Source organism: Rhopalosiphum padi, chromosome 4 (assembly GCF_020882245.1).
Source record: "Rhopalosiphum padi isolate XX-2018 chromosome 4, ASM2088224v1, whole genome shotgun sequence".
Classification (NCBI taxonomy): Eukaryota; Metazoa; Arthropoda; class Insecta; order Hemiptera; family Aphididae; genus Rhopalosiphum; species Rhopalosiphum padi.
In genome coordinates, this window is record NC_083600.1 from 4,019,617 (window position 1) to 4,034,231 (window position 14,615).

General features: G+C 31.2%; 2 protein-coding genes and 1 long non-coding RNA gene across 3 annotated transcripts; all 3 read right to left on the reverse strand.

The window, feature by feature from the left end:
• Nucleotides 1–4,416: 4,416 nt before the first annotated feature.
• LOC132929268 (heat shock protein 70 A1-like) lies at nt 4,417–6,805 on the reverse strand. The gene has a single exon (XM_060994509.1). The coding sequence runs from the start codon at nt 6,521–6,523 to the stop codon at nt 4,598–4,600; it is 1,926 nt and encodes a 641-aa protein (XP_060850492.1). The 5' UTR covers nt 6,524–6,805; the 3' UTR covers nt 4,417–4,597.
• Nucleotides 6,806–8,251: 1,446 nt separating this feature from the next.
• LOC132929267 (uncharacterized) lies at nt 8,252–11,876 on the reverse strand. Its single transcript, XM_060994508.1, has 2 exons — nt 9,270–11,876; nt 8,252–8,881 (listed from the first exon to the last, which is right to left on the reverse strand). The coding sequence occupies exons 1-2, from the start codon at nt 11,260–11,262 to the stop codon at nt 8,739–8,741; spliced, it is 2,136 nt and encodes a 711-aa protein (XP_060850491.1). The 5' UTR covers nt 11,263–11,876; the 3' UTR covers nt 8,252–8,738.
• A 949-nt stretch (nt 11,877–12,825) lies between these two features.
• LOC132929978 (uncharacterized) lies at nt 12,826–13,896 on the reverse strand. The gene is made up of 2 exons (XR_009662184.1): nt 13,123–13,896; nt 12,826–12,956 (listed from the first exon to the last, which is right to left on the reverse strand). It is a non-coding gene; the product is annotated as an uncharacterized LOC132929978 (long non-coding RNA).
• Nucleotides 13,897–14,615: the final 719 nt, after the last annotated feature.

The window sequence follows — 14,615 nt, forward strand, 5'->3', positions numbered from 1 at the left end:
TAAGGTACCTCTCTTATCATTTTAAAACACAGGAAATTTCATGAAACCTGTATTATTTTATGTGACGAACTCGCGACCTGAATTACCGGACAGTATGCTTGAATTTTTTTTTTATATGCATTTGTATGTTTTTTCTGAACAGTCCAAAAAATAGCTAGGTAAGCTACAAGTTTAATTTGTAGTCAATAGATCCGAAATATAAAGTTTTATTTTGCATATTTTTGCAAAATATATATTGTCATTTTTTGACATGCAGTGCTTATTTCTGAATTTTACGATTTTTTATTGCATATAATATACGGTTATACGATTTTTAAATGCATAATATGTAATATTTTGCTTATTTTAATTAAAACAAAGTATTTATAGTCCATTATGTAATTTGACGAAGTCGTTTTTTTATCTTATCTGAGACCTATCTTAAGAACTAGTTATCTGTTATTGAGTAGGTTTTAGTGAATTATTCATTAGTCGTGTTTATTTCTTCGTGTTTTTCGTAATCCGAGTGCGCGTAACTTTCATTCGATTTTATTTATTTATATTTAAAATGTCGGAAATCAGTGCAACTACGTCTAGTAGGCTAAACAAATTTGTTGCCTTTGTTGTTCCAAACTTAGGAAATTATGTCTTTTAATCGATTTTTTTGCATATTTTTTTATTTTATAGGGTATATATTTCTATAAAATAAGAGCATAAATGCATATTTTAAAGTGCATATTTCTGAGTTTTTTAGAGCATATAAATCCGGTCCCTACTTATTACTATGGACGAGGAAAACTATGCGTGACCTGTGCGACTGCTCAGGGTGCCAGCACGGAAGGGGCGCTAAGCTGAAAATTATTTTTATTTAATGTATCTTTTAATACCAATACTTATTAACAATCTACACAATTTTATGTATTCATTATATAATGTTAATTGAAGATACATCTGAAATATTGTTCCACAGACCGTAAGGTATCGGAGTTCGAGCTTCTTCCATTTTTAGCTCGGACGTAACGTGATCGATACCTATCAAGCTCGAACGAATCAATAAGCGAATAGACGATGTGTTTTTCAGAATGTGGATATGACGTGTTTATAAATTAAGTAGATGCGAGTCCTATATATTATCACCAATGATTGGCACCTACTATAGTGTTGAGAAGAGTAAGTTCTCAACACGCATGTATTTTTGTCCAACACGCGTAGTGTTGGACGGCGTAATGTATAGATAATATAGGTACATCAATGCATCGACTAATAATGTAATAATAATAATTAATAACACCTGACTTCCTGTACAATTCGAAAGGCTAAGCTGTTGAACGAATTAAGATTTTAGTTCATTTTATTTTGCCATAATTTAAAATATATTGTTTGAGGTTATTTAAAACTTTTACGTTTATATTATTACATTTTATATAAAATTTTACTTTTTTAAAATATTTAAGTTAATTTTATACTATCGTCTATTTATAACACAAACCTATTAAAATATTCTTACTGTAAGTGGGAATTGACTCAAAAGTAACAATAGTACCTATGTAATATAAATAAATTAATTAATAAATACTTTTATTTTTCTGTTTATAACCGACGATGCCGCGGGAACAGCTTTCGCATTACTTCCGAGGCGCCGCCATCGTTTATTGAACAAATAATATTATCTAATTTAACATTGGCGTTAGCCACATCAAGGAGTTGCCGGGAAATGTTCCGACTAACCCTTTTTACATTAGTATAAAATTTAAATATATACATCGGTTTAGTATAACGTATTTCCACCTGTTTTCTCGGGCCGACCGGAGTTAGTCTCCTTGGAGTCTCGTCCGGAGAAGTCTTCTTCTAGGGTTCAAATAGACCGTTTTTTATTTATAACGAGATGTGATATACTCTTTATAGATCGTATATTCGTATGTAATTAGAGTACATAAAATGTTTTTTAATTAGTCAATTAAACATTAAATGTTTCATGTATTTTTTAACTGATTAATGCCTTGGTCTTTGAAGTTTCTACTCGAGTCATTTAAAACGCTTGAAAAACGACATAATTCAAGGCTTAATTACAATTAATTAACGGTTATATTAATTATTTTAAAACTTGAAGATTTACAAAATGCTTCTTCTAAAATGTGACATGATTAATAAATATGTTATGCTTATGTATCTCATTACACAGGAAGAGGTAATACACATTGATCATTATTATTATTAATATTTTATTTTAATATTACAGTCGACAATGTAAAATTTTCTTTTTTTTGTTCAATTAGTTTTCATTGGAAATTAACTTCATAAATATTTTTAATCTCATTCTGTTAACTGAACAATTTTAATTTATATATGTACTAAACAACATTTAAGTAATATATCAATGGCTTTAAATAATTAAAGTATGTAATAACGAAATAACAAACCATAATATTACATATTATAATTAATCAACTGTTTTTTCGGTGCGAAATTGATATATGTATAACAATAATAAATGAATTGTATTATAACGTTTATTTAGATACTCTTATTTAGGTACCTTTCATATCGAATATATTATCTTCTTTAATAACTTTTAATTTTATAACGTAAAATTTAAGTTTAGAGTGCATTAAGTACGCGAGGGATTAGTCTATGTAATCAGAATAATTTACTATTTTCATCGTACGATGGAGATTAGATCAGTTTTCCATCTCATTATTTAAGTAATTATAATTTATATTAGTAACATTTTTATATTAGATTCTGAGCAAAGCAATGAATGTATTAATTTGTTATCATTACCAAAATATATTGAAAATCAATAATCGCCTAATCCTATAATTATCAATAGTCGGTCAGTATGTCTCCAACTGTATACTTCAGTAAACAAACAAATATCGTTTCGTCATTTAATATTTATAGTGAATTTTATTTTCAAAGTGTTTATTTCGTTTTTATTTTAAACATTATCAATAATTACTTTTTTAAATTTTAGCCCCTAATTTTTTAAATATGGATTTTGTGAAATTAAGAAAAAATGTAGTTTTGATTACATTGAATTAAAATTGTAAATTCAAAAAAGTGGCATGACCGATCTCAAGAAGACATAATAACGAATTCAAATCAGTTTTTAAATGTCTTGCCGCATCATTAGATCCATCGGACTGATGGACAAAATATTGGTATGTTTTAGTCGAAAAAAAACGGTTGGTATCAGCTATCGAGTCCCGCTTAAATTTTGTGTCCTGGTTAAAAACAGAAAAAACACTGCATGATACCTTATTAAAATATCACAGGAACAATTAATACGTAATCAGGCATTATATAAACATCGTTTTTCGATTCATCATCGTTCGTCAGTTTATCTATTAACAACGACAAAGTCCCAATATGAATAATTTTTAGCATATTTATATATATATATATATAACGGTACGTAAGTATTTTGTTTTTCGAATAATATATAACTGGAAATAATATTTTTTTTGAATTAATTGTAGATTGACGAAAATTGTATTTGTACAAAAGAAACAATTGAAATAAGGTTACATCATAACATAAAAAAAATGTTTAAGATCGGAGTAATCGCAACGTGTACCTATATCAGTTTTATTTACGAACTGCACGCCTCTAAAAATATTTAAAGAAAAAAAGGTAAATAAAACATTGGAATTTATGATAAATTAATAATTTAAAATGTTTTTTTTCAAAACAACCAAAGAATATACAAGGAGAAAACGTAAAATCATTAATTAACGATATCAATATCATATCAAAAAAGCTAGCAGAAACTGATCAATATTTGCAACATTCAAACATATCATTACTCGAAAGGAATTATAACTGTATGGCTGCGTGAAGGAAGGATTTAGTACTTTTTATGACGCAACATAACAGTTTTTCTTCAAGGGTCCACCTCCAAATGAAATTTCGATGAGTGGAATTAACGCATCAAAAATAATTATTGACAAGAAAACAATTTCAAACAATTATACGATATATAACTACAACTATTGTAATCAATAATCATACATCAAATACTGAGGGTAATTAGCTAGAATGAGATTACAACTTTATATAAGATTCGTTACGATTATTGGTATTATTGATGGCTGTCTCATTTGTTTTAATATTTTTATGTGAATATCACCTTTACAGTGTGAATCCATTTTGAGATTATATTCTAATATAAAAACATAATAACAAACGTTAAAATTTATTGTATTTATGGTTTTGCATATTGTGTATTTTTAGACCTCTCAAATCAACCAATAATTCATTACAATCAGCACAAAAATATTTAAGCACTTCATTAAGCATTATATATATTACTCATATTATTTTTTAAACTTGGTTCTTCCATAAAAGTTAAATGATAAAATATGACTCGTTTATTTGTTTCAGATGAAAAACACAATTAATAACTAGTTCTAGGGACAAATAAAAACACAAAATATATACAGCTATCTCAAACATAAAATTTTTATTTTGTTAAATACTTAAATATTACAACAAAGAAAAATCAGTCTCAACATAAGTCTAGAGGATACATAACATTATAAATAAAAGAGGTAATTTGTTCACAATGTATTTTAGTATTTACAAACATAATATAAAAGATGAAATAATGAGAGCAAAATTAATCGACTTCTTCGATCGTAGGTCCTCCGGGACGTGAACCGGGGAAACCGTTACCTGCAGCACCGGGTGGCGCGTTACCGCCTTGTCCCGCGCCGTGTATCTTCATCATCAGAGCCGAACAGTTCTTTTGGATCTCTTTCAGTTTGTACTCGTACTCTTCTTTGTCTGCCAACTGATTGTTGTCCAACCACTGGACGACGGCGTCGCATTGCTGTTTTCCCGTGTTCCGCTCGGTTTCCGTCAGCTTGTCGCCGGACTCGTCCAAAGCTTGTTTGACGCCGAACACGTAGCTCTCCAGCTGATTCTTGGCCGCTATCTTGTCCTTTTGGCGTTCGTCCTCTTCTTTGTACCGTTCGGCCTCGCTGAGCATCCGATCGATTTCGGCCTGAGACAGGCGACCCTTGTCGTTCTTGATGACGATGTTCTTGGAGCGTCCAGAGCTGTTGTCCTTGGCCGACACGTTCAAAATGCCGTTGGCGTCCAAATCGAAAGTCACCTCGATTTTGGGCACGCCTCTGGGCGCCGGGGGTATGCCGGTCAGGTCGAACGTTCCCAGCAGATTGTTGTCCTTGGTCATGGCCCTTTCCCCCTCGAACACCTGGATGGTGACGGCCGGTTGGTTGTCCGCGTACGTGGTGAACGTCTGTGTTTGCTTACACGGAACGGTGGAATTGCGTTCGACGATTTTAGTCATCACGCCGCCCGCTGTCTCGATACCCAGCGACAGGGGTGTGACGTCCACCAGCAATACGTCTTGAATAGCAGAACTCGTGTCACCGCTGAGAATGGCCGCCTGTACCGCCGCGCCGTACGCTACCGCTTCGTCGGGGTTGATGGACAGGTTGAGCGGCTTGCCGCAGAAGTAGTTTTGCAATAGACTCTGGATCTTCGGGATCCTCGTCGAACCGCCCACGAGCACCACGTCGTGTATGTCGCCCTTGTCCATCTTGGCGTCGGCCAGCGCCTTCTCCACCGGAACCAGCGTCGATCTGAACAGATCCGCGCACAGCTCCTCGAACCGTGCTCGGGACACTCGGGTGTAGAAATCGATACCTTCCATCAGTGCGTCGATCTCTATGACGGCCTCGGAGCTGGACGACAGCGTTCTCTTGGCCCGTTCGGCGGCCGTCCTCAACCGCCTCAACGCTCTCGGGTTCGCGTGCACGTCCTTTTTGAACTTCCGCTTGAACTCTTCCGCCAAATGAGACACCAGCCGGTTGTCAAAGTCCTCGCCGCCCAAGTGCGTATCGCCCGCCGTCGACTTCACTTCGAATATCGAACCCTCGTCGATCTGCAGAACGGACACGTCGAACGTGCCACCGCCCAGGTCGAATATCAACACGTTCTTCTCTCCCTTCAGGTTCTTGTCCAGGCCGTACGCCAAGGCCGCGGCCGTCGGTTCGTTGATTATTCGCATTACGTTTAGACCGGCTATGACGCCCGCGTCCTTGGTCGCTTGTCTCTGCGAGTCGTTAAAGTACGCCGGCACCGTGATGACGGCGTCCGTCACGTTTCGGCCCAAGTACGCTTCCGCGGTCTCTTTCATTTTCGTCAGCACCATCGAACTGATTTCTTCCGGCGCGAACACTTTTCGTTCGCCTTTGAATTCTACTTGGATTTTAGGCTTCCCGCAGTCGTTCACGACTTTGAACGGCCAATGCTTAATGTCCGCTTGTGTCTTCTCGTCGTCAAACCGACGTCCGATCAAACGTTTGGCGTCGAACACCGTGTTCACCGGGTTCATCGCCACCTGGTTCTTGGCCCCGTCGCCGATCAATCGTTCGGTGTCGGTGAACGCCACATAACTCGGGGTGGTCCTGTTACCTTGATCGTTGGCGATAACCTCTACTTTGCCGTGTTGCCATATACCCACGCAAGAATAGGTGGTACCCAAATCAATACCGATCGCTGTTCTTCCAGTCATCTCGTCAATAGTAGTCGAAGATTTTTTCCACACACAAAATCGATACGAAACGAAATTAATAACGTGTATTGGAAACTGTAGGTAAGTGTATACCGAAATAATCAATTTCGACAATAACGCAAATCGGCAAATCAATTAAAATATTTAAAATCACTTTTAAACTCGCACAGAAAAATAATTAATAGATACTTATAGACTTGTAAAACACTGAGATAGTGAGATCGCACTAGTCGCACTTTGTTCAATGAATCGCACTGTTACCGTTTAGAAATTAAACTGATGCCGGGTGGCGCGCCGCTTGCGTTTATATATCCCACCTAACGTTCGAGAATGTTCGATACGTTTCGCGAGCGCTGCAATGACTGTTGCGCCGTCCCCTTGCTATACCGCTACCAATGATGCACGTGGATTATAATAGTTTAAACTATATTCTTATATATATATAGACATAATACGACTATCTGGTGTTATGGAACATTCTCGAATTTTCTCAATCTTTCTCGGTTTTTCACCGTGTTTGTATATTATAAAACATCTTTGTAATTGTTTTTAATTATTTATGGGTCTTTATTTATTTGTTTACAAAAGTAGTTCGACTTTTATTTTTTATAAAATGTTCAAAATCAAATTTAAATTACTAAAATATATAAGGAATGAATACATTTTAAATTATCACAAGAAAGGATTGTAGTTGGCCAATGGCCTTAATATAAAAACAATTAGAATATTTAATTATTTCATATTTTTATAAAAAATTGAACTTCAAATATCTATGAAAACAAAAGTTATATGTATTTTTTGGTTGTTTAAAAACTCCTTATTAATAACCTTGTAAAACACAATACTATACGAAAACTTCAACAATAATGTAAATAACCATACAGAATATGGTTGCCATTTATTTGAGATTAGAAATCGGGACATTTTATTTTAAGGACCTCTCCAAACATTTGAGCTTTGTAAGTACCTATTAGCTATTTTGATATTCATTATTATTTATGTACATTAGAAGTACCCTAGAAGAATGAACCTCCCCAGCTCTCTATTTACTAATTATTTTAAATATAATATGAATTATGATAATTAAAATATAATAATAAGAATAATAAGATTATAGTTCTTTTATTTTATTTACATTTTTAGTATTACTCATCAAAACCATAGAGTAATATTACCCTATGGTATAAACAAAGTAGTTTATCAATAACATGTTTATAAATTGAACAAAACTATACCAACAATTATTATGATGGATAATAGGTTAATTGAAGGTAACGACAGAATTTCTAAAATCACCCATATGACGTTTGGATGTGCCTATACAATTTTGCCTAATCACTGATAGTAATATATCAAATGTTTGTTCCGCGGTGTTTGTATATTATAAAACATCTTTGTAATTGTTTTTAATGATTTATGGGTCTTTATTTATTTGTTTACAAAAGTAGTTATCGCCATAAGTAACCATAGTACCATACAGAATAACAGAATAGGGTTGCCATTTATTTGAGATTAGAAATCAGGACATTTTATTTTAGGGACCTCTTCAGTCTCCAAACATTTGATTATATTTGGCTAGTCTAACACTATTGGTATATTTACAAACATCTAGTTTCAACTACCTTCTTAACTTTCTTTCACATTGTTCAATTATTTTTTAAGTCTTGTAGAGCTTAAACAAATCAAGCAAATAATTAAATACCTTTTTTTTTTTCACTTAAGGCGGCTCTTAGTGACTATTATTTAAGGGGAAAAATTTAGGCAATTTCTTATTTAATCGTCGCCACTCGTGATCTTTGTGTTAGTCGTAAATGATTATTAGTGTGAGTGTGGTTCTATATATGTACCACCACTTCCGCTCCATTGATCAGGTAGTTCGGACATTCCGATTGCGTCGCGTACTTGCGAGTTGCGTGTCTTATCGTTATCGTAAAACCATTGTTGGGATTTTACAATTATAATTTATCAGATAATGAATTATGATTAATTATGACAATACACAAGTAAACAACCTGGATTTAATTTTATTACATATAGTATAGGAAATAGGTCAAATAGGAATATGTATATACTATATAGAACATATTAAACAGGTTTGTACATTTATTTAAAATCACTTACTTTTTTGTCATGGATATAAATACAGAATATATAACACATAATAATAATACTGTAGTCGTTGTTGTATGTAAAATTATTAAAAAATAGGTAATAACTAATCTCTGATAGGTAAACCACGATGAAAACGGGAGTCTAATATTTCAAGTAACAAATGGTCATGATAAAATGAAATTAATTGTTGCTGCATTCGTTGTTCAAAAAAAGCATCATCTCGTAATATCTTTTGGTACAGCATGCCTGAAAATGTAAATGAGAATGATAAATTAAATATTTAGTAAGGAATGCAATATCGTATTTTTATAAAATTGGTTTCTCGTCGAAATGTGGCGGTAATAATGTAACTAATGTAAGAATTATGTGTAAATTGTAAATCAATAATTGTAGCTTGAAATTTTTTCATAGTTATTAGCTACTTCAGAATACCCAGTACAAAATATAATCATTCTTTTTATCGGAAATACCAATTGTTTTACCAAGTGTAATAAAGAATACCTAATACCAATAATTATTGTTTATTGTACACCATCTATATCGATAACATTAAATTAATATTAAAAAAATATAAATTCCACTTCCACAATATTTTGACGAGATACCTATAAAATTATATACATAATTTACATACCTTTGGATGACCACAAGACGAAATAACAGTAAGATCTTTGTGTTACATATAGTTGTCCTTGTATTTGATAGTAGTAATTATCATTTGTTTTTAAATTTAATTTTCCATCGATGAGTGTCGCAAATTTCAATTTTCCACATTGAATAGCATCTTCGGGTGTAAGATCTTTTATAGTGTATGGACATTTAATTTCTATGATACCATCGTCGTCGATTAACCCATCAGGACTTGCAGCCAAAAAATTATATGTTTTATCAACAAATAAACCAGCGGGTTTAATTTTTAAGTTGATCTCTTTTTCAAAAGAAATTCTTGCTATAGGTTCATTTTCAATACCATAGTTTGTAGATGAGTTACCGGAAAATGCATTATATAATATAGTTTTAACAGTGTTTTTTCTTGAAGTTGTTACTCGTAATTTACAAACCTTTCCAAAATTTGAGGCTGTCAATCGTATACTTCTCTCAGCTTTCCATAGGTCACTTTCCGACTGATTTTTTGTAGATTTTTCTAATATTTTAATTTCTTCATTGGTCTTTGATAAGCGCTCTAAAAATTGTAATTTTTTAATATTAAATTCCTTTGGTTCTATATCTAATATTTGAGATTCTTCTTGAATACATCCATAGTCTCTGTCCGGGCCAATATACGTTTTTTTACTAGGCTTGATATTTCCAAACAATTGTCGTCGTTTTAATTTAGTGTTATTTTTGTTTGAACGTTGTTCTATAAAACGCTTAGTAAATACACCTGGACTTGATTTTGTCATTTTTTTGTGTAATATACTTATATGTGATGGACCTGTATTTAAGGAAGTTAGAGCAATATGACACCGTGTTTGGTAAGACCCTTTTAAAGAAAAATTAATACGCTTTCCACCCACGTATTTGGCGACTACGCTATTATAATTTTCGACACAGTTATTATTAACATTGTGAATTAAACTTGAAGAATGGTGTGCCAACAAATTTCTTGCTGCTAAAATGTCATTCCAAAGACCGGATTTTTCCAAATCGGGCACTAAATTATTTTCACCGTCTTTTGGACCCATACAAAAATACTGGGCACAATGTGTATGGTGTCCAAATACATGGTAAGGTCCATTCAAAATATCTGATTTAAGTAATTTGACTTTTTCGATAATATTTTTTTTCATTTTACTACGAAATTTTATGGCTTCCGTAACAGCATATCGAAGACGGAGTAAATTATTTTTTAAAAAAGTTCTTTGAACACCTGGAACAATATTTCCATTTGTACACTTGCGTCGACTAGCTGTTTCACGAAGTCGGTTTATATAATTTCTGAGTAAATGATTTGTACACTCTATTTTTTTTACATTCAAATCCGGTCCATATGGTTTAGTTAAATTTAAGTTCTTTATCACGCTACTATCACCATCTCCGATTAACTTGTCATATATTAAGTTATGCATTGGAATACTCTCCTTGAATCCTTCCACTATTATACTTGATTCCATCGAAGTAGAGGTACTATCCCAATTCTTATAGCATATGTGAGACCTGGTTTGTTCATTCTGTTGGGAAGCTCGATGACAAATAATACAATATTTATTTTTTACGCCAACAAATAAACATTTTTTTGTATTCCATCCAAATATGGAAGCGACACCAGATAAAGCATTATAATTGCTTTTATATGATCTCTTGGACCACGCACCATCAGCAATTACGGTTATTAACGGACGACCTTGTTCATCTACGTCTCCGTTTTCAATTGCAATTTTCGATTCTTCTTGTCCAGCTTTTTTCATCTCTTCCAAACTTACATTAAATATATTTTGACTTACTTCCTCGTGAATATTTTGATAAGTGGGAAATGACATACAATACATATCAAGTATACCGCAAAATTCTTCCAATTGGGAATACCCTTGTCCCGTGTTTAATACGGCAGAGGTAACTGCTGTATTAATGTTGAATCCTTTTCGTTCAGGATCTTCCGAGTAAATATTTTCCAACGTACCACACATATTACATTTAAAAACAAATGTGCTAAAAAACCCATTTTTTTTTTCATTTATAATTGTTAAGTTAGAAAATGTACAGTCAAACTTGTGTTGAATACTTTGAATGGCCTTGAATAAGTACGCTATATCAACAATTCTTCTGCCTTGTAATATATATCTATTTCAAAAAAATATTATTATTATACGTCACGACGAGAATATTTCGCGCGTAGAGGCGAGTTAAAATTGTGAGTGTAATATCAAAAAATTATTTTAAATTTAAAATCAATTCAAAACTTAAGTATAATTTATATAATTTACAAAATAATGTTTATATTTTTTAGATTTTGTCAAAATTCTAACTTTAAACGACTAAAAAAATATATTGTGACTATAGATTTTTAATATTTTTAATTATCAGTATAAATAGCTCAAAAAAAGTACTTAGAATTTTGAGTTCTCTAAAAGTCTAAAGCACAAACTACTAACTACATACATTTTTTATACAAAACAACCCTCAAAGTTAAAATCGAAGCAAAAAAAAAATGTGTAGTTATTGAAATAAAAACTAAAAAATATTGAACTTATATATATTCTAATAAATATTAAATACTTACTCTTCTGCGTTTTTTTCTTGTTTATCAGATACTACTAATCTGTACGTAGAATGAAATATATTATTATTTATACGTGACATATCTGCGTCGTCCTTATTACTTCTAAATAATAATAGAAATATTAAAAAAAAAAGCTATGGTAGGAAAGTGGGTATCACTCTGTTCTATTATAGAAATGGAAAGAGCAGGTCACTATAATGGATGTGTTAAATTTGAATGCAAAGGCAGATATCATTGTACATAAAAAATGATTCTGAACGGAGATGATTTATCAGTCTAGGATAATTAGTAGGATATATGATATTATTACCTATATTTAAATTGTAATATTTCGTATTTTACGTGATTTCATAAAAAATTAAATTTCATAGGCTCATAAAATGTTTTCTATATTGACGTTATAATTTTTACAGTTATTTGAATAAAGGGTTTTTTAACCTTAGGTAAAAATTACAAAAATGTTATGAATTTTAAACTTCAAAATTCCTTGCAAGTTTTCGCGATTTTGACATATTTTGTAAACATTTGAAGTTTAAATATTTATAAACCAAAATTGTGACCAACGGTTTTTGATTTTTTTTACTATGATAAGTACAACGTATAATAAATCTTGTATTAAATTTTAAAAAATTTTTGGATTGCCAAATTTTTTTTATCGCATTTCAAAAAAAAAAATCGAAAACTTCAATTGCCTATAAATACTCGTAGCTTAAAAAAGTCAAAATATTTTAAAAATTTAACCGTAAATAGTTAACGCTAAAATTTCAAGTATTTACAATGATTCGTTTTTCCGTTATTTTTTTAGGGTTTTCCTGACACTTTTGAAAGCTACTTTTTCTCTTTTGTTTTGACCTTCTAAGTACCAATTAGATTCATTTTCCTTTTAAAGAAGATCTGTAGTCAAAAATTAAAGCAGTATCATACTACTCCAAAACGTGATGGTGACAGACACACACAAAAAAACACATCATATCATTGTAAAATCAATATATTCATATTAATAAATATAAAAGAATAATTACAAATTAGTAATTACCTGCTATCAGTTTCATCATGAGTTTGGTCATCATTTTCATTTGAAACATTAGAATGATCCAAAATCTATTACAAAAAATAATGAATAATATATTATATAATGGTATACCTATCAAGTGCGAACGCAGGAAACATTTCGAGGGGAGGGGAGTAAAAAAATTTATATAAATATTATACTATTCATTTGTAGGTCAGGTAATTTATATAAACAAAATAACTCGTAGATACCTACCTGAATATCGTTGTCCTCTAAAGTTTTAGAATTTTTAGACTGTAAATTTTTCAAATTGTGTCTTAATTTTTTCCGTGGTGCAGTCAATTTTGGACGCATCTTTTTACTATATCGCCAATCACTCATTTTTATAAACTTTTTATTATTTGCAAATGCATAAAATCAACACAAACTGCACTGATGGTAATAACTTACTAATAGCATTGATTTTAAATACTAGTATTTATAATAAATGCAATTACTTTATATAATATAAAATATAAAATTAGTATTTCGAAGAAATTCGAATCGATAACAATAGATTTCATATCGCCCGGATGTGGGCGAACGGAATGATTACGTTCCATAGCATACGTACGCGCATGCACAAGTCATCGTACGAATATTCGAAAAATATTTTTGTACATACACAACAATGAATAATTCTAATAAGCTGGCGAAAAATTAACATACTTCTAGTAATCCTATTTTAATTTTGAAAAATTATTTGAACTTATTACCCTCTACTCTATGTTTTGTAGGAAATAGATTTTGGATATTTTGGATAATTTACGTAGTACGGTTCTAAATAACTAAATTAATTTTTCAAAATTAACATGCACTTTAATGTGCTAACAAAACAAAAAAATAAAAAAGTATTTCCTACAAAACATAGAGAAGAAGGTAACAAGTTCAAAACTTTTTTCAAAATTAAAATTGGACTACTAGAAGTCTATTTATTTTTCGCCAGCTTATTGGTCTAAATGTATGAAAATTGTATTCGCTTAGAGCCGCCTTAAAAAAAAATTCTTAACCACATTATATCGATCGGTTAGTTTATACCACGGTAGATAATCTAGGTTAGGTTTAAACGATCATTTTTTATTTTGTAAACACCCCAATATTAAATAAACAAAAAATTTATTCGATTTTTTTGAGTTAAGATAGGCTTAATGGTGAACAGTGAACAACAAAACAGAACCACTCTCTGTTTCTAAAAATTTTTGAGAAAAATATTATCCAAATTTTTTCAGTAATCTATAAGCTTCAAACAAATGTACATAACTTATATGTTATAATACCAAATGATACAATTTCAAAAACTATTGTTACATATTTTAGCAGTTATAAAATAACATTTTTGAATGACAACATACATTTTTAATTTCATAACAAAATATTTCAAATACTATAATATATAAAAATCAAGTTTTAAATGATTTAATGAATACTGAATAGATTGTTTATTGGGTTAAACTATCTATTAAAAGTATAAATGAGCAGAGTGAACATATTATGCTAGGTATTACTGACCACTCTACTCAACTAAAATAAACTTAAAATACATATAACTCCTAAAAAAATTTTGATTTTGAATAAATAAATTAAGTTTTTATAATGTTTTTAATTATATTATTTTTTATATAGATAGACCCAAAAGTTAAAATTATAAAAAAAAATATTTTCATCGACAATAAAATATTTTTAAAATAATAAGTATTCTTCTTTAAATG